This window comes from Cottoperca gobio, chromosome 1 (assembly GCF_900634415.1).
Source record: "Cottoperca gobio chromosome 1, fCotGob3.1, whole genome shotgun sequence".
Classification (NCBI taxonomy): Eukaryota; Metazoa; Chordata; class Actinopteri; order Perciformes; family Bovichtidae; genus Cottoperca; species Cottoperca gobio.
Genome location: NC_041355.1, coordinates 18,346,768 through 18,365,199, shown reverse-complemented (window position 1 = coordinate 18,365,199; position 18,432 = coordinate 18,346,768). Strand labels below are relative to the sequence as shown.

The window sequence follows — 18,432 nt, the reverse complement described above, 5'->3', positions numbered from 1 at the left end:
AAAGAGAGCGCAGACCTCAAGGCTGCTTCCATAAGTGAAAAATAATGCATGTATGTGACCCAGTGGTTCGGATCCACTCTGCAATGTAATGGGTTCTTCCTTAGACCAATTTACAATACTCCATAAGGGTTGAATTAATGAATAAAAAAGAGTACTTATTGTAGCTCTGCTAGTATTGACACAGTGGCCACAGGGGATTTGTGATTTGAATTAGATCAGTGCAAAGTCAATTTTTCTTACACCAGCACCTTTTTGTACCCATAAAGTAAATTGTGCTGGCTAGAAAAATGTTCAGTCAACTTGTTTGTGTGTGTTTGTGTGTGTTTGTGTGTGGTTGTGTGTGTGTCCCTTTTATAGCAGCCATCTGGCATCTCTCTCAAACTGTGCAAAAGGTTTCTTAAGGTGAGGCTACAGCACTTCAGGGTGTTCTGTCTCTGCCAGAAGTATCAGTATTGTCTGTGTGAGGTGCAAATGGGCAAAATTAGATTTCATACAGTTGTGTGTGTGAGTGTGTACGTGTCTTCATGTCTGATAGTCTCCTCACACTTTTCTAAATCAGATTACTCTCCTTCACTGTCTGCTGCTCCGTCTTGTCCAGTGCAGCAGCAGCTCCTGTAGCACCTCCGCCTCCCAATCCGCCTGGGAGACTGTACTACACACACACACACACACACACACACACACACACACACACACACACACACACACACACACACACACACACCTACAGACACACACACACACACACACACAAAACCCAACAAGTATATAGTAGTGTGAGGAGGTGCTTCGGCCACAAACAGACATACTGTAGCTCAGACAGGCTGAATGATAGATAGAAAAGAAAAGAGGGAAGACGTGAGTGACAGTTGTGTGTGTGTGTGTGTGTGTGTGTGTGTGTGTGTGTGTGTGTGTGTGTGTGTGTGTGTGTGTGTGTGTACATCAGACTGTCTGTACCCCGGCAGACAGCAGCATACAGGTCATCAATGGAGATGTCAGTTGATCCAAGGTCGAGGGGGCAAGAGGAGGCTCCCCCAGCGCCGCTGCCCGGTGTGTCCCAAGTGAGAAGCAGCAGCTGCAGCGCCATCCAGCAGCAGGGATACTCTGCATCCATCTTCCTACGACGCAAAGATAAGCTGGAACAGGTGAGATAACTGTCAGGTACCTCTCAAACATATTTTAAGTATCTTAGAGTATTTCCAGAAGTATTCAAAATGTGTTTAAGTGTTTTCAGGAGAATTTATTCACCCCGTAAGGCTAGCAGAGGCATTAGTTTCATCCACTGGAAACCCATTCATTCTGCATGCCTGTGGTGCATCAGACTCAGCTCTGGAGAAATTGAGCTCTGTTGCATCCAATGAGAATTGATTGCCACTTTCTTCACTGCTGCCACACACCCAGTGCACACACACAAACACTAAGGATCCTACAATCCTTACTTACACAATGTACAGTTTCTTTTAGATACTTCAATATTTTATATATCTTTTTGAATTTGCAAATTTGACTTAAAGCATGTTTTTTATAAGGCTGCATTTTAACAGTGTGTTAATTAAGAAACGTTGAATGCAGGTAAATGATCGAATAATGTCCATGTGCTGTGGACTCTCTTCTACTCACAAAAGTTAAAACAGCTCAGAGCTGAAATGATTTGCCATTTAATCGATTAGTCGATCGTCAGGAATTAAATTGGAAACAATTTTGTTACGTTATGTTCCAAGCAAAAATGCCAAACAGTTGCTGCCTTTCTCTGTGTTAAACGAGAGCAAGGTCTTTGGGTTTTGGACCATTGCTCAGACAGAAAAAACAATGTTAATATATCACCTCAGGCTCTGTGACAGTCATTTTATTCTGACATCTGTAAAGCAGAGATTTATATTCAGTACATGTACAGCTGGTCTATGGTCTGTGACATAATCAGCTGAGTACTCAAGGGCTCAGGGTTCCTTGGGGACATTTAGTTCACAGCAAACTTTTCACTTGTAATGGATTTTATTTACGGCTTTAATAAATAGTTACACATTTAGGATTGTTATCAGGAAATCAATACGTTTTTGTCTGCCAACAAATGAGGTTCAGGTTAATTTCTGCAATAGTGTGTGTGTGTGTGTGTGTGTGTGTGTGTGTGTGTGTGTGTGTGTGCGTGTGTGTGTGTGTGTGTGTGCGTGTGTGTGTGTGTGTGTGTGTGTGTGTGTGTGTGTGTAATACAGGGCTGGTGATATATGCATGCAAAACACAAGATGAATAATATGTGGAGGGGAACCAGAGCTTCAACCACCTGCAACAGTGGCTAAATCTGTAGACTTTTAGGCATTTTTAACAATGTGACTGTTCACATGTATAGTTTTATTTTTTAATTAGAGATGGTGTTTTCAGTTTGTTTGTTAGTTAGTTTAATAGGATATCTCAAAGCCAACCAAAGTAAAACTTGTTTTTGGGGCAGATACCACCATGTTGTCATCCATAAAGTACTTTATGTTGATTATTGATCCTGAACAGCAGATTAACTCAATTTTAAGGACAAATTACAGTTGCAAAAAACACATCTTTCATGTCTAGATGCTGAGTCCAAGAAAACCCCCACAGTTTTTTATGTCTTCATGCATAACATATCTTTAAAAGCATATAAACATGACCTTGGTCCCCCTCATTGTATCCCCACTTGTGTTTCCTGTTACATATGCAATTAGATTTTTTTTTAGGGAAGAAAAACATTTGAAAGTGTTTTCTAGGTTTCTTTTATTTTCTCTCAATTTTTTCATCCAGCTTAGTCATGGAACAAAATCCATTATTAAAATATTAAACCATTATATCCTCTCTCTTTTAACCATGTGTCCTGTTGGTTGCAGAGGCTGAGCTAGTAGCTCCAGCAGTCTGCTGTGGACATACACTCGTCCACACGCTTTCTGAACACGACCATAGAGTAACAGGGTCATTTCTCACTGCTGGATCCCCATCTGCACCCCATCCAGCCGCGTGTCCTGTGGCGATGCACCCAGTCAGCCATCATTCAGCTCATCACTATGACGCCATGGCAACATTTGAAAACAATATTTGGCCTTGTGCACGAATGGAAACCTGCTGTTGAGGTTCTGGTGTGAAGGTGAAACACCTACAGTACATTGAGGCGACCTTCATTGGCACTAACAGGGACGTGTTTGAATAAGGGGGGGGGGGGGGTGTGCATGTCTCTTTTATGTATAACAACTGTTTTTATGGCATCTAGAGTCTCACTACATACTAAGATAGCTTCAATAAAATTATGTTTATATAACGTGAACAAACTTTACTTTTTCTTCTTTCTTTAAAAAAAAACAAATTGCAACACAAAAGACAAAACATTAACAGAAGAGGAGTTGAGGGAGGAAGATCGAGGCTGGTGGGCAAAATGTTACATTTGGTTCCAACGCATGATTCAAGTTGCAGATATTACAGAACTGTGCTGTATATTATCCAATAATGGTGGCCTGCACAGAGAGTCAGGAGGGGATGGGAATGAACTGTAAAGGCTGCTGTGACCTCTGAACTGCTCTGCTGCAAACAGCGCCGCTTGAAAAGAGTACAGATCAAAACGAGCTCTTGGCTGTTCAACATAACAGAAAAGAAAATGCTGGTTGGCTCTTCATACATTAGTATTCAATGTTGCATCGTGTTGGTGACTGTGCAGTTGGTAAATTGTTTGTGTCAACAGTTTCCTAGCGTGACCGCTGCTGACCTGTACAGTAAGCCGGGGATCTCGGTCATGTTGTTGCTCTATACAAACTGCCGTGAGTTGAGTCTCAGCCGATGGTCTGTGCTCGTGATGGAAACAGGGAAACAGTGAGAACCCCATCCTGTGTGAAAGGGTGTTTGTTTGTTTGATCCCATATGTGCAGCTTTAGGAACATTCCCCTCTCCTGGGAAGTGGTCCAAACATTTCTGTCACCTCTGTCTCTTTCTCTCGCTCTCTCTTTTTCTCACAGGCAGGGTGACATGCAGAGGGCACCTGCCCCAGACAAACACAGCCGGTTTCATTGCTTTGACTTTGTTCCTTGTTGCTTCTAATATCTCTCTGGAATCTAACCCACAGTGCTCCACAAATCTTTATGTTTATAAATCAGAATTACTCTACCTACTCTTTGGGAATTACACTGACAAAACATCAGTTGTTTCGTTGATTTAAAAAAATGTGTTTGTTCATGTAAATGAGAAAAATTAAGCCTTTCTCAGTTTAATACAAAACTGAGTGTCAGCAGCCAAGATGATGTCTCTGTGAGGCTGCAATAAGAACATAGAAGTGGGCGTCACCCATTTGTTTGTGGGCTACAGTTTTTGATGCCTCCAGTTTGGCATTTTGCCATCGCAATCTTGTTTTTTTGGAGCTAGAAATGACTATGGAGCCGGGGAAGAACGAGGCCCAGCTGGTAAGTGCTAAGTACCCTTAGCACAGTAAACGCTAAGTTACCAGTTAAAGCTATAATGATCGTATCGTAAAAGGGCACTAGAAAACATAAATATTGAATAAATAACCATATTGGATTGTTTTTCAAAACAACTACCATCCTTATCCAAGTGAGCCACACAAATTACTGTGACGTAAGGTCCTGTTCCAGAGCTGTGTGTTTAGTTATTAGCGTAGTTACAAGTGTCATTGGGATTTTGAATGAGAACCTGGAAGTTTCGCTTCAGCAGGTATAATGTTTGCTATGTTCACCATCATGTTTTTGCATGTAAGCGTGCTAACATTAACTAATCAGAACTATACACAAAATACAGCTGAGGCCGAGCAGTTTTACTAGTATTGGAAAAAATTCTAATTTGCACCTGAAGGAAACGTGAATATCTACCAAGTAGCGATCCATCTAGAAGTCTTTCATTTCTGTTGAGTATTACTGCAACTATATCAAAAGTAAAAACCTTAACTTTAAAAAAAAACCTCTTCCTCCTTCTACCGTTCCCTCATTTCTCTCTCATCCTCCATTAGGTCCTCCCTGTACAGTGCTGGACTCATAAACACAGCAGCAGCTTGCCTGCAGTCAGCAGCATATGTTGTTTGCTGCTATTAGGCGATGCTATATTCTGTGAGAAAAGGATTGGGGCTATTAAATAGGTAAAGAAAGCATTTGCATATTTCATGTCCCCACACCAAGTCCCTGTAAGGGACTTCTGTGCAATAGGAAAAGACAGAGATTTAGTTTGAAGCTACAGTGGAAGTGAAACATGAATGGGTTCTCTGGAATCTGGTGCATTACTGAAGAGCACATTTATTACGACAATTTAAACACAGTGGGGATTAAAGCAGACAGTAATGCTGATTTGCATTTGAAATTATTAATGGGAACTATAGGGCTGTTTTAAATTATTTTGTCTATGCCGGGCAGAACTGTGTGTGTGTGTGTGTGTGTGTGTGTGTGTGTGTGTGTGTGTGTGTACGACCCACCTAATGAGTTCAGAACAATTTGAGAGTTTTGCAGCAGCTGTCACACACAGTGGATCACCAATGGCATGTTTCACATCCCTCGCCACTAAGCCAAGCAAGCCCAACTGCTTTCTGCCAGATGAGTTTTGTTCATAAGGAAGATAAAAGAGGAAGATAAAGAGGGAGAGGAAGAGGAGGGAGAAATCGAGGGAGGAGAAGGGAGGGAGGGGGGTTGCTGTGGCTCTGAGCTACGGCTCTGTATTGGCTGTTTGAACGAGAGGGGTTTGGTCTTTCTCCGTCTCTCTCCCCACCTCCAGTGCGAGTGAGCAGCACACATACATCACACACACACACACACACACGCACACACACACACACACACACACACACACACACACACACACACACGAAGCCAGAGGCTGCAAGAACCATGTCAGGACACGGAACGGACCAGGACTCGAGGTACACATACTCATACCTTCCAGGACAGTGAGGAACCAGCAGGATGAGGACGACAGCTAAGAGTGAAGACATCAGAGCGGGACAGGTTGAAAGGTGGGTGATGAAGACGGAGAGACAGACAGAGAAAGATGTGTGACTGAGCTGCAGTTTCCCCACCTGTCAGAGAAGTTTGAAGGAGTGCTGCTCTCATGGCGGGACCGACCACACAGGAGCCCTTAAAGGTGATTATTATATCTACACTCGCTTCACTCTGCATCTGTTACAGGATTTTATTCTCACCTTGTCTGTTGGGGGGATTTTAGTGCATTTTCTTAATGCCTGATGCCTTAAATTCATTGTGTTCTTCAATTATCCAGTAAAAAAAACCCAGATGTGTATATAAACAGAGTTAGGGCTACATGTAACAATTTCATTATTCATTAATTTAGAAATTATTTTTTATATTAAATAATTGATTTATCTCTTGTTAAATGTCAGGAAATAGTCAGTCACAATTTTGCAGTGCCCAAGGGGCCATCTTCTAATTCTTCATAGATATTCAATTTACATATATAAAAGAGAGAAAAGAAGAACATTTCCACATTTGGGAAGCTGGAACAGGCTAATATCTGACATGTTGCTTAAACAATGACTAAATGATTTTTTGGTTCATGATTTAGCCTATGAAAATCACAGAAAATTGTGAAAAATGAGCATTGCAATTCCCCAGAATCCAATGGGACATCTTCAAATTGTAAGGTTGTTTGGTCCAAACAACCTTACAAAGTCCAAAGAGATGTACCACACTGTAATACACACATTTGAGAAGCTGGAACTAGAAGCTAATATTAGACATTTTGCTTGATTAATGACTTAGACAATTATATTGATTATCAAAACTGTTGCCAATTAATTTTAATTAAGGATGTAGTCTATAACAGGTCAGAAATATTTCCCAGAGTCGAAGGGGATGTTCAAATTGCTTGTTTTGTTCAAACAATGTTCAAATTATTAAGAAATAAAACAGATAAAAGAAGGAAATCCACACATTTGAGCATTAATATTGGGCATTTTTGCTTGATAAATGACAATTATCCATTTTTATCCAATTAGCTTCTTTTTCCAAATTAATAAATGAGTAATCGATAACCGTGTCTGGTCTAATCTCAAAGCCAGCCATGTGTGGTTATTTTTGACTGCTCTGAAAACAACTATGGAAACCCGTTGTGTGAGTGTTATTGTGTTTTTGAAGTGAACAAATTATTGCATCAGCTGAAATTCGACAAACCTGCCTCACTCTGTCAGTCTCGTTCTGTATCATGAGGCTTTATTCGCCCAGCATCCGTATACACTTCCACGAGTCAAGTCCACGGTCCTTGCCTCTGCTAAATGTGATGAAGTGGACAGCAAGAGGAGTGTGAGGGTCGAGTCTGTCAGCCTCATTGCCTGAGAGAGGCAGTGTGGGGAAGAGTGGTAAAGGAAGTTGACAAACACCGTCCGACCCCCATCTTTTCTCTGACTTGGTGCTGAATCGAGTTTTTCTTTTGTTTAATAATCTGTTTTTATGAAAGGTTGTAGCTGGGGACTCATCTTTCTGAGTAAAAATACTGCTTACGCTACCAAACTAATCAGCGGGAAACAATTCATTTGATTGATCGAACACAACAAAAGAGAATATGTAATGTGATGTGATGACAGCTCTCGAAACCGACACAGCCTAACAGGGCAGGGAATGAGATGGTGAAAATCTGTCGTTGTAAGCAAAACAGAAGTGCCTAACAGCACTTCTAAAAGAGTGGAAATCAAGACTCCTCGGGCTGGATCAGGGCTGCTGCTTCATAACCTGTCATTCCACCTTTATTAAAACCAGTATACTGCCACACATATACATGCACACTAATATAGCCTTTAATATTGCTTGCCATGAATGCCATTGAGCGTATCCGTGCCGGCACAGAAGTCATAAAATCTCTTTCAGCTGGGGATTTGCTTCAACAACAAAGCAGGCGGTATAAAGAAAAACATAAGATTCCAATATTCCTTATAGTTGAACTTCAGAATGTGTCAATTTGCCTTCAGCTGGAGAGCGTTCCACTTCAATTGTCCTCTGTCTCGTGGCATGAAGTGGGATTTGTGAAGCTTGGGGGGGGGGGGGTTTCGCTCCAGAGCTTTGAATTCCTCTGCAGCCTGGTTAGTCAAATGAAGAGTTTCTACAGTCAGAAGAAGACATGTAGTTGTTGTTATATCGACCGTGAATCCGAACCTCTAATAAATGATATTGATTGGGGACATAAGCGTTGAATGGCTGATCATTGCCACGTCAATGTCTTCACTGCCAGTTGTTAATCTGCTGTATAATAACAGGAGAAGAGTTAAAGTCAACATAAATGCATTAAAGGGACAGTATACTCAAAATCCAAAATACTTTTTTCCCCCTCCTACCTGTCAATCTAAATTGTTTTGGTGTGAGTTACCGAGTGTTGGAGGTATTTGTTGTAGACATGTCCCTTTAAGTCTGACTTTAGCTCAATGTGTGTGCCTGACTGGTCTTCCAGACGCAGCAGAAGTGCATTGCCATCTTCGCCCTTCTCTGCTGCTGTGCTGTGCTGGTGGCGCTGATGTTTTCATCAGTGGACATTTGGGGGGACGATGAGGACGGTATCACAGAGGAAAACTGTAGCAGTGACTGCCGGTAAGATGCTCTGCTAGTGTGACATGATGACACAACAAGGCAAATTAAAAAATAAGGTTTGCATTCATGTATCGTGCAAAACATCTATGAACTATAATAGAACATTTAAATGAATATTCATCGAATATAATCTCCAAGTTCTCCTAGTAATGTATCATTATCTACTACATCATTTTCAATTCAGAGTTATTTATGAACACTACGGTTCATAAATGATCAGGTCGTTCCTGATTCGTTCCTCACTGGTTCCTTGTTACCTGTTCATGATTGTGTTTATCTTATTGTACCTTTATGTTGCTACCTAACGAGTATAGTGCCACATGTTCACACCCTTATAAAAGCGTATGTGTTTCTTTTCAGTATCAAAATCGGATACTTTTGTCTTTTAAAAGGTTTCATTTTTCTTCCTTATGTCCTGGTGCCTACATTACCCATAATAAGGTTTGGTAACTATTTCTAACTCAACACCATTTCCAGATTCAAATGTGTAGTCTCTAGCCCGCATTAATCTCTATAAACAGAATCTGCATATGATTCCATGTGGAGAGCAAAGCAGCCAGAACGCCCTCGGCTATTGTACTGACAACGATTTAGCTTTTTATTAGTTCACAATTAGCATGTAAACTGGCTACTTGTGAAACACTCTGGACACAGACGTCATTTCGCAACTCTAAATTATTCTCATGTCTCAACTTGCTAATTTGACTGTAAAAATGTTTAGCAAAACACCAAAAAGGAAGTGTTGGCCCAGATATCAGCTGGCTACAGCGGAACCTCCGAAATACAGTCGATGAGTTGGCCCGACACAAGTGACATCACTCGAGGCAATGCATCAGATTTCGTGCAGTTACCTCCGGAGACACAAAGGGACAACCTTTTCCCATACGCAGCAGTACAGCACTGCATAAGGAAGCAAAATTCATTTTAATGTCAACTGACAATAAAGTCGTATCGTATCGTGTCGTATCGTATTGTTTTGTATCATGTTGTATTGTATAGTGTTGTGTCATATCGTATCATGACGTTTCTTATCGTAACATTTCGTATCGTGTTGTTTCTTATCCTATTGTACGCGTCATGCCGTTTCGTATTGTATCTTATCATATTTCCCCAAACGACGTGTAAACACACTTTGGTAAAAGTTGTTGGGTTCCACGCTAAGGCTCCATAAACTCAAGAAGCGTGTGTTACTTCCAGTATCGTGCTTGTGGAGAATATTCCAGACGACCTCTCTCTCCCCTTGGATGGCGGACCCCACCTCCCTCTCTCTGTTGGCTTTCATACATTGTTGGACCAGGCAAAGCACTCAGTTGAGGTGGTGTCGCCTGTCTGGGCCTTAAACCCCTGGGACCTGGAAACAATGCCAAGCACTGCCAAACAGGTACAAAGTAATGGCAAGTCTGAATATATTTCCCTACATTCCTGCAGAGCATAAACACACTGCATTTCCCAGGTGTTCTGTAAGAGGAAATGCAATTATTTTCTAGTAGATCTGTATGTAGTCTCTAGAAAAGCGCTATACAAATAAAATGTATTATTATTCGTCTTTTAATGAGGTTAGTCCTGCTGAGAAGTAAGTAAGGGACATTTTAAATGCTCAACTACAGTAATACAGAACCTCGCTGTCTTCCTCAGGGTCAGCTGTTGTTCCAGAGACTGCTCAGCCTGAAGTCTCATGGGGTAAAACTGAAGATTGCCAGCAGTCTGACTAACTCTGCTGAACTGAAGACCTTGGCAGCACACAGTGAGTGGCTGTCATATTTTCATTTTATAAAAGCAATTTGTTATTCCACTGTAGCTGTCGAGAATGAAGATTTATCGTATCTAACAACCCACCTGACATCATGCCTTGTGCACAAGCAAACCATTTCTTAAAGAACATTCCATGTATTCTGTACATATTTTAGTAGATGTGTTAGTTGACAGATTGTCGGCTCATTCACACCGTGCAGCCCCATCCAGCAGCTCCGCACAGCGAGGGTCATACAACCTTCATGTGTGTCAAACTTCACAATGAAGGTCAGAAAAATCATGAATGTGCAAATGTACCTGGCTTGTTTCCTCTCAAAGCCTTTCCCTCTCAGCTCACCTGCCTGCTTGGCCCACATGCCCGTCAGAGAGTCCAAGGCCGTTTGGCACATTTCCACGATTCTCTCCATCTCATTCTTTACAACTTTTCACACTATCCCACCACTCTCTGTGTCTCACGTTGTCTAGATGCAGAGGTTCATTTTGTTAATATGACAGCTTTTACCAGAGGAGGACTCCATTCCTCATTCTGGATAGTGGATCGGAAGCACATTTACATCGGGAGCGCCGATATGGATTGGAGGTCACTCTCCAAGGTAACAACAAACATCGACAGCGTGAGCCTGCAGAGTAAAATCAGACCACAGGATAAATGAGCCGCCGCAGTCAGGTGTGGTCTGCAGTTCTTTTCTGGCCTCTTATTAGTGGCTGCAGCAGATGTTGGTCTCTCAGATATAGAAGCTGGACAAATCTAATTAAACGATAACATTTGCACCCCACAGGGACTTAAAACATAACACAGAGTCTGGATTAGTTCCACTTTACACCTGTACCTTTTAATGCAATTACTCCAGCAACTTTAAATGGGCATCAGGGATGATTTAAGATTGCTTTCTGAGGCGTGCCAGAAAGACAAGTAGCATTTCACTTTGCATATAGGATGTAGGTAACAATAGAGGAGGAACCAGGGATCATTAGCATACTGCTACTTGAAGTGATTACCTGGCACTTTTCATGTTCCAGCGCTGGCTGGAGGTAGAGCCACTGTTCGGTGTAATTAACTAAGGAGCCAGAGGGAAAGAAGGGACACACACACACACACACACACACACACACACACACACACACACACACACACACACACACACACACACACACACACACACACACACACACACACACACACACATGTGCTCGAAGGGCAGGTAAGGAGACAGAGAAAATTGGAGCAAGTCAGAAATTCCCAATGGTGGCAGAATAGACTGAAACCACTGTGTGCTTCCTTTTGGGTCACTCACCAAAATAGAATGAACAGAAAACAAATGTCTGCTGTGTAATAAATGACCGAGCGTGAATATATTTAGAAGGACTGTGTCTTCTTCGCTGTTTTTAGACATGCTTTGGTCCAGACTGAAATATCGCAAATGATAACATGCTAATACGCCCGGATAGAATGTCTAATATTTACTATTTCCCTGTATATTAGGACCATTATAGGTAAAAAGAAAATAAATAAATGAGAGCCAGGGGATGGGGGTAATATTCGAACATTTAACGATTAATGTCGCCTCCGTTAACGTCATACATTTCCATGTAAAAAGAACGCGGATAATCTCTGAGATTAAAGTGGTACATTTCTGAGAAAGAAATGTGATTATTCTCTGAGATTATTCAATCATAAATTATCGAGATAACACTCAGAAATTCACAAATTCAAGGAACCACATTCTCTTCACTTTGCAAGGTTGGATCACTTTAAGAGTTTTTTCTTATATATTTACCACTTTAATCTCTGAATATCCAAATTCATTTTTCCTAAATTGACCACTTTAATCTTTTCAATCTCATATTGTTTCTTTGTCTCTGTAATTGGCTCTGTAATTTCTTCTTTTTTAAATTTGTTTACCTATCATGGCTCTAATAGACCATCGTAAACATGCCCAGCTAGAATGCATTATATTTACTATGTTCCAAACACCTGATTAACGTCAGCATGTTAGCATGCCTATGTTAGCATTAAGTACCGCCGTGCCTCACAGCATGACTGTAGAAACTCTGGAGAAGAAACCCTGATCCTATTCTAATCTTATAATAGGATCAATACCTTTATCAAATCCTCTCATTGAGTGTTACTATTGTCACTCTAAAATGAGCCTTACATTTGCCTTTTATCTACTTCCTGTCTCACAGTGCTTCAGCATGTCTAGTAACTCACCTACTGTACACTCAGACTACAACCTTTCTGCTGCGTCACCTCTTCCTGTGTGCTTCTCACTGACTCCCCACAGAGGAAAGAACTGGGGGTGGTTGTGTATAACTGCAGCTGTCTGGCTCTGGACCTCCATCGAGTCTTTTCCTTCTACTGGCAGCTCCATGAGAGGGACTACATCCCCTCCATCTGGTCGAAAAGAGTTACAGCCCTCTACGGGAGGCATGACGCCCTGGAGCTGCAACTCAATGCTACCGAAGCCGCTGCTTATGTGTCTGTGAGGAACGACTTTGTTATGTAGCAGCATTTACAGCATGTTACCACATAAAGTGACTCTATACAAAATGCATGTATCTGTAATGAATTAGACTGTTAAAGCACCAATTTCCTGACTGGACTAGATGGTGAACATCTTTATAAAAGTTTCATTTCCAACCAATAACAGGCGGTGATCACTCATGTTAACACCACACTGAGAAGCATCTTGAGTCTGAATATTTGAGGACCTTAGCCTAATTGGACAAGCAATGAATCTTGTTACCCTCTAAGCGACAAGACGCTTATCAGTTGCATTCAGGACATTTATCATCCTGTAGGAACTAATGGAGTCATGCTGTCACAAGCTGCTGGCATCTCCACCCTGCTCTTGCGCCTCTCGTCTTGATACGTGTTTGGAGGAATGAGCCTTGTTGTTTTTCTTGACCTTTACTTTTTCAAAATGTTACAATGAATTTGACATTTTGGAAAATGATCAACCCTAATTACGTTGACCTTATCAGTGTAACATTTTTCAGTGGGGTGTAAATACAAATATACAGAGACAATGTTCGCTTGTTGACCTGGGACAAATTGAATCTCAAAAGTCATATAAATCATATTGTTGCCCACCTTTCACTTCTTCGATTTTTGTAATCTTTATTCAATTTCGGGTTTTGGTTTCTGCAGACCTCTCCTGAACTCTTCTGCGCTAAAGATCGCACCCGAGATATAGATGCCATCTATCAAGTCATCCAGAGTGCAAAGACATTTATCTTCATATCAGTGACGGACTACCTCCCTCTGGTGAGCAGGAGTTTCAGAGGAACCTCAGTCACAAGGTACATCCCAATTCTATATTCCGAAGATCTTTGAAGTTCAAACATAGTTCATAGTGACAGATACGTTCCAATATAAACTGTACTTTTGTGTATGTTTGCCTTTAGATTGTTAAACAGTGTCTGGTTACAATGGTTGCATCAATAGGTACTGGTCGCCTATTGATGAGATGATCAGAGAGGCTGTGGTACTGAGAGGGGTCAAAGTTCGACTGCTGATAAGCTTCTGGAAGAAGACTCATCCTCTCACCTTTAACTTCGTCGCCTCCCTCAAGTCCCTTTGCATGCAGCTGCACAACTGTTCATTAGAGGTGGTACGTGGAAAAAACTAAATTCCTCAAAATATGTTTAATGAAAGCTGTAGTTTAGTATTTGCAGTCTTTTACATGATGGAAGCCTTGAGAGGCTTGATAACCTGTTTAAGTGCCAATGTTTGTTGTTGTTGTAATCCTCATTTTGTCCAGAAGAGACTTACGTGCATGTTCTAAATACAAAAAGCATTCATGTTTTCTTCCAGGTGAGTTTTGATGTGTGTATGTAATGTTACACAACTTGCTAACATACAATTACCTTGTGTATGTGTGTGGAAAATGAAAAGTTACCTGGCAGAAAACATGAATGCTTTTTGTATTTAGAACATGGGGTAGCATTTTGGCCTCTTGTGGACGAAATGAGTATTACAACAATCCTTCAAAACATTTCCTGAAAAAAACAAAAAGTAACTTTAAAAAAGGATCGTGGAAAAGGTTTGTTCCACCTTTTTCTCAGATGCAAATGCAAATGGTTAAGAAACTTAGATTGTCCTCACGAAACCTTTTCGTCACCTGTTCTTGAATCATAAACACAGGGGAGAAAACATTTTGGATCAGACATTATATTTTCTCACTTGCCTCTCAGGGCTTACTTATCCACTGATTTTATTTAATGCTATTCTTTTGCAGAGGTTTTTTAGTCACAAGGAGCAAGAGGATGATATTCAACATGGGCTCAACCACAACAAATACATGGTGACCGACAACGCCGTCTACATTGGTAGGCAATGTATAATGTGTTTGCAACCAATTCAATACACATTTAATGTCTTGTTTTTATACTAAGTGCTATTTATTTTTTACAACATTACACATTACTTTTCTTTTAAAGGAATAGTTTGATATTTTGGGAAATAGGCTTTCTTGTTGGGACTGGTATCAATCATCTCAACAAACTGTTAGCAAGAATGTAGAACTTTTTATTTAGAGTATTTGCTCACATAAATACCAAACTGTAAATACATTTGCACATGAAGAAGAAAAGCACAGTAGCCTCCTGGATCTCAAAGTCATTCTAAGGTTTGCCGTTCATCCACAGGTAACCACGACTGGGTCGGGAGTGACCTTGCTATTAACACAGGAGTTGGGCTGGTGGTCAAGATGAAAAACAATCTTAAAGACAGGGGACTGACAATCCTGCAACATGTCAAGGCTTCTTTTGAGAGAGACTGGAGGTCACGTTACGCTAAGAGCTTACAAGGAAACAAAGATCAACAGGGCAAACACAGAAACCTGCAACAAGCGAAAATGCATATGGAGTCTAAGGAGGGAAAAGAGTGGAACAGCCTTTTACCTTTATAAGCACAACATGTCTTTCTATATCCTCAAGCGTCATAAGGCTGAATACTCCAGGTTTTACAGCGCATATAGAGAATGTGACTTACTCTATTAGACTTGACTTTAATTTTACAACATGATTTTTATAGGTTCAATTGCAGTCAACTGTGGAAGCACTGAGAGAATAAGTAGAACATAAATTCTGATGATCTATTGATGTTATAAATCGTTTTCTCTCCTGTGTTTATGACATTTCATCTGTGCACAAAAGTGTTGTTGTTATAATACTCATTTTGACCTGAAGTGCACCACTAGCGCAGGTTCTGCTTCACAGAGGAGAAGAATGACGGAACTTATAAAATATTTTCTTGTTAAAACCTTTTTCCGCCTGTTCTTACTGTCGGTCATGAACACAGGAGACACACAATTAGGATCAGACTTAGATAATGGATCACTATAAGTTTTTCTCTCACTTGCCTCTCAGGGCAATGTTGAGGTAATAATTTGACTCTACAGTTGCAAGTTACTGTAATAGTATCTAACTACTTAATTAAATGTTGACTGTTATATGAGCATGCCATGCTGCATGAATATTGAAAGCAATATTCAAATTCAAACTATATACTAGGACTAAGCAATATGCGGATCATAAAATCAATATGCTCTATGTGAAACGTATAATACATATACCATCAAACTCACCGAAACAAATCACACTTAGTATTGAATGATGGACTATTTTTGTTAACAGTTTTAATTTGTATTTTATAACCTTTTTAATACTTTTGTGCATAGCATTTAGAAATGTTATGATATATAACTCCTAAATTCAGTTTCTTGAATGCACAAGCTTATGCAGTAGTTGTACAGATGTGATAACAGCTGTAAATCATCTCATGGAAAATTGTCATCTGACCTTATAAAATGTATCTTTTCCCTAATTGTTGCCGTGTTTATTTCAGCGTCACCTCTCTGGGAAGCATCGAGTGGCCGATATTAATACACAAATTCCAACAAAACAATGTTAGGTGCTTCTCGACAGATAATAGTAAGACACTCTGCCTGTGTTTCCTGTTTTGCAGAAGGTAATTAGCATTGACTAATATAGTGCTGCTCAACACTTGTCCATATTTTCCTTTGATCAAAGCCACTAACAAGCTGTAAGTTAGTTACCAGTGTGCCTCTTGTGAGGTTATGCAAATGGTAAATTAAAACATCTTTAATTTGAAACATAAGAAGGCCTCTTTAATCACATATTCAGTTCCTGTCGTTGAATTTAAATAATGACCTTCACAGTTTTAATGTAAATATAAATACAGAAATAAATACATTTCAATCTAAGAATAGGGACACAACTCAGATCTTCTCCTGTTTCCCATTCAGTTTAATTTAAAGTCTGTGTGATGCTCCATCTACACTGTAATGAACTCAACTACATGAACCACATTTGGCAGCTGGTGGGAAGGCACACACACACACACACACACACACACACACACACACAAATAACAGTACATACTATTGGTTCCTTGGTTAATAAAAATGGACAATACAATGTTTATTTGGCTGTTGTTGGTGTTGTTTAATTGTGTTGTGTTACACTGACAGGTGTTTTTATTATTTTGTCCACCCCCTTATATTAATGAGGGCAGGCTTAATAACAGAACCATAACCTTTCTGTATACTGCAATAAAGTTCAACAACACCACAAACTACATCCTCAAAAATGATGATAAAGTGAACAAAAGTCAACATTATGACCTTCATGAAAGTAGAATTCATTGCAGGACTGATGTAGCACATGAAGTCCATCATATGGACATTATGTACATTATTTGCATAATGTTAAATCTTAGTAGTAATACATGTTGTTTTTTACTTATCTAATCTTTCTTTTATAGTTATTCCATTAAGTACTGGTGTTAGTATAACTTTTTTTTACATTTTATAATTATTACGCTATGTTAATAAAACAAATTGTAGTCATTTTGCATCTCTGGCACAACATTTTTCTTCGGGATTAATCATGTACTATTATTTTATCTCATTTTACATCTCTGACAGATTTATAGACTTGCTTCCAGTTTTTGTTCTTAACACAAGGAGGCGCCATAGCACCATCACAGACTACTAGTTTGTGGCACCAGTTTGATGAGTTTGGAGGTTTGTATTCAGAGGGAAGAACATCATCACATTCAACTTTTATATTCAGTCTTTCTTTCTTTTTTTCAGGCTCCTGGAGTTGAACCAAACATTTTTGTGCAAAATGATATGTTACAACTTCATACAGTACTCATGTTGGACTATACTTGGAAATGAATTAACGGTAATTGCATTAAGAGAAGCTTTGTTCATGTTTAAAGATATTTATATTAATAGTTGTATTCCTTTTATTCTTTTTGTTTTTATTTATTTATAATTAATTGTGTCTTGTATTTGTACTTTTTTGTCCTTACTGTTTGGCTTTCTGTTCTTACATTGTCTTCTGAATAACTATTTTTTTCAAAGGTGCTACTTAAAAAAAGTTAATAATAATAATAATAATAATTATTATTATTATTATTATTATTATTATGTTATCATAATTGTAGTAGGGTGTGCTGACGTTGAGGTGGGTGTAGCAGGGTGTGCTGACATTGAGGTGTGTGTAGCAGGGTGTGCTGACGTTGAGGTGGGTGTAGCAGGGTGTGTTGACATTGAGGTGGGTGTAGCAGGGTGTGCTGACGTTGAGGTGTGTGTAGCAGGGTGTGTTGACATTGAGGTGTGTGTAGCAGGGTGTGCTGACGTTGAGGTGTGTGTAGCAGGGTGTGTTGACGTTGAGGTGTGTAGCATGGTGTGTTGACGTTGACGTGGGTGTAGTAGGGTGTGCTAACATTGAGGTGTGTGTAGCAGGGTGTGCTGACGTTGAGGTGGGTGTAGCAGGGTGTGTTGACGTTGAGGTGGGTGTAGCAGGGTGTGTTGACGTTGAGGTGGGTGTAGCAGGGTGTGCTGACGTTGAGTTGTGTGTAGCAGGGTGTGCTGACGTTGAGGTGGGTGTAGCAGGGTGTGCTGACGTTGAGGTGGGTGTAGCAGGGTGTAGTGTCAGCAGCAGTGTTACTTTTGTTCTCGTGTGAATTAAAGAGGCTGCTGCTGATGGGGACGGGTGGGGGCGCCGTTGTCATGGTGACAGATTAAAGGCAGCGATATGTCAGATAGCTTTATTTAGCTCGTCTGCTGCAGTGGACACAAACTGGGTTATGTATCCGAAGGGAGGGAGCCTT

The 18,432-nt window shown here is 40.3% G+C and overlaps 1 protein-coding gene across 1 annotated transcript; it reads left to right on the top strand.

Annotated features, from left to right (window-relative positions):
- Nucleotides 1-5,738: 5,738 nt before the first annotated feature.
- On the top strand, nt 5,739-16,107 carry pld5 (phospholipase D family member 5). The gene is made up of 10 exons (XM_029435264.1): nt 5,739-6,081; nt 8,395-8,531; nt 9,729-9,912; nt 10,167-10,275; nt 10,749-10,876; nt 12,569-12,766; nt 13,435-13,586; nt 13,732-13,897; nt 14,525-14,615; nt 14,934-16,107. Exons 1-10 carry the CDS (start codon nt 6,049-6,051, stop codon nt 15,194-15,196), a joined length of 1,461 nt encoding a protein of 486 aa, XP_029291124.1. The 5' UTR covers nt 5,739-6,048; the 3' UTR covers nt 15,197-16,107.
- Nucleotides 16,108-18,432: the final 2,325 nt, after the last annotated feature.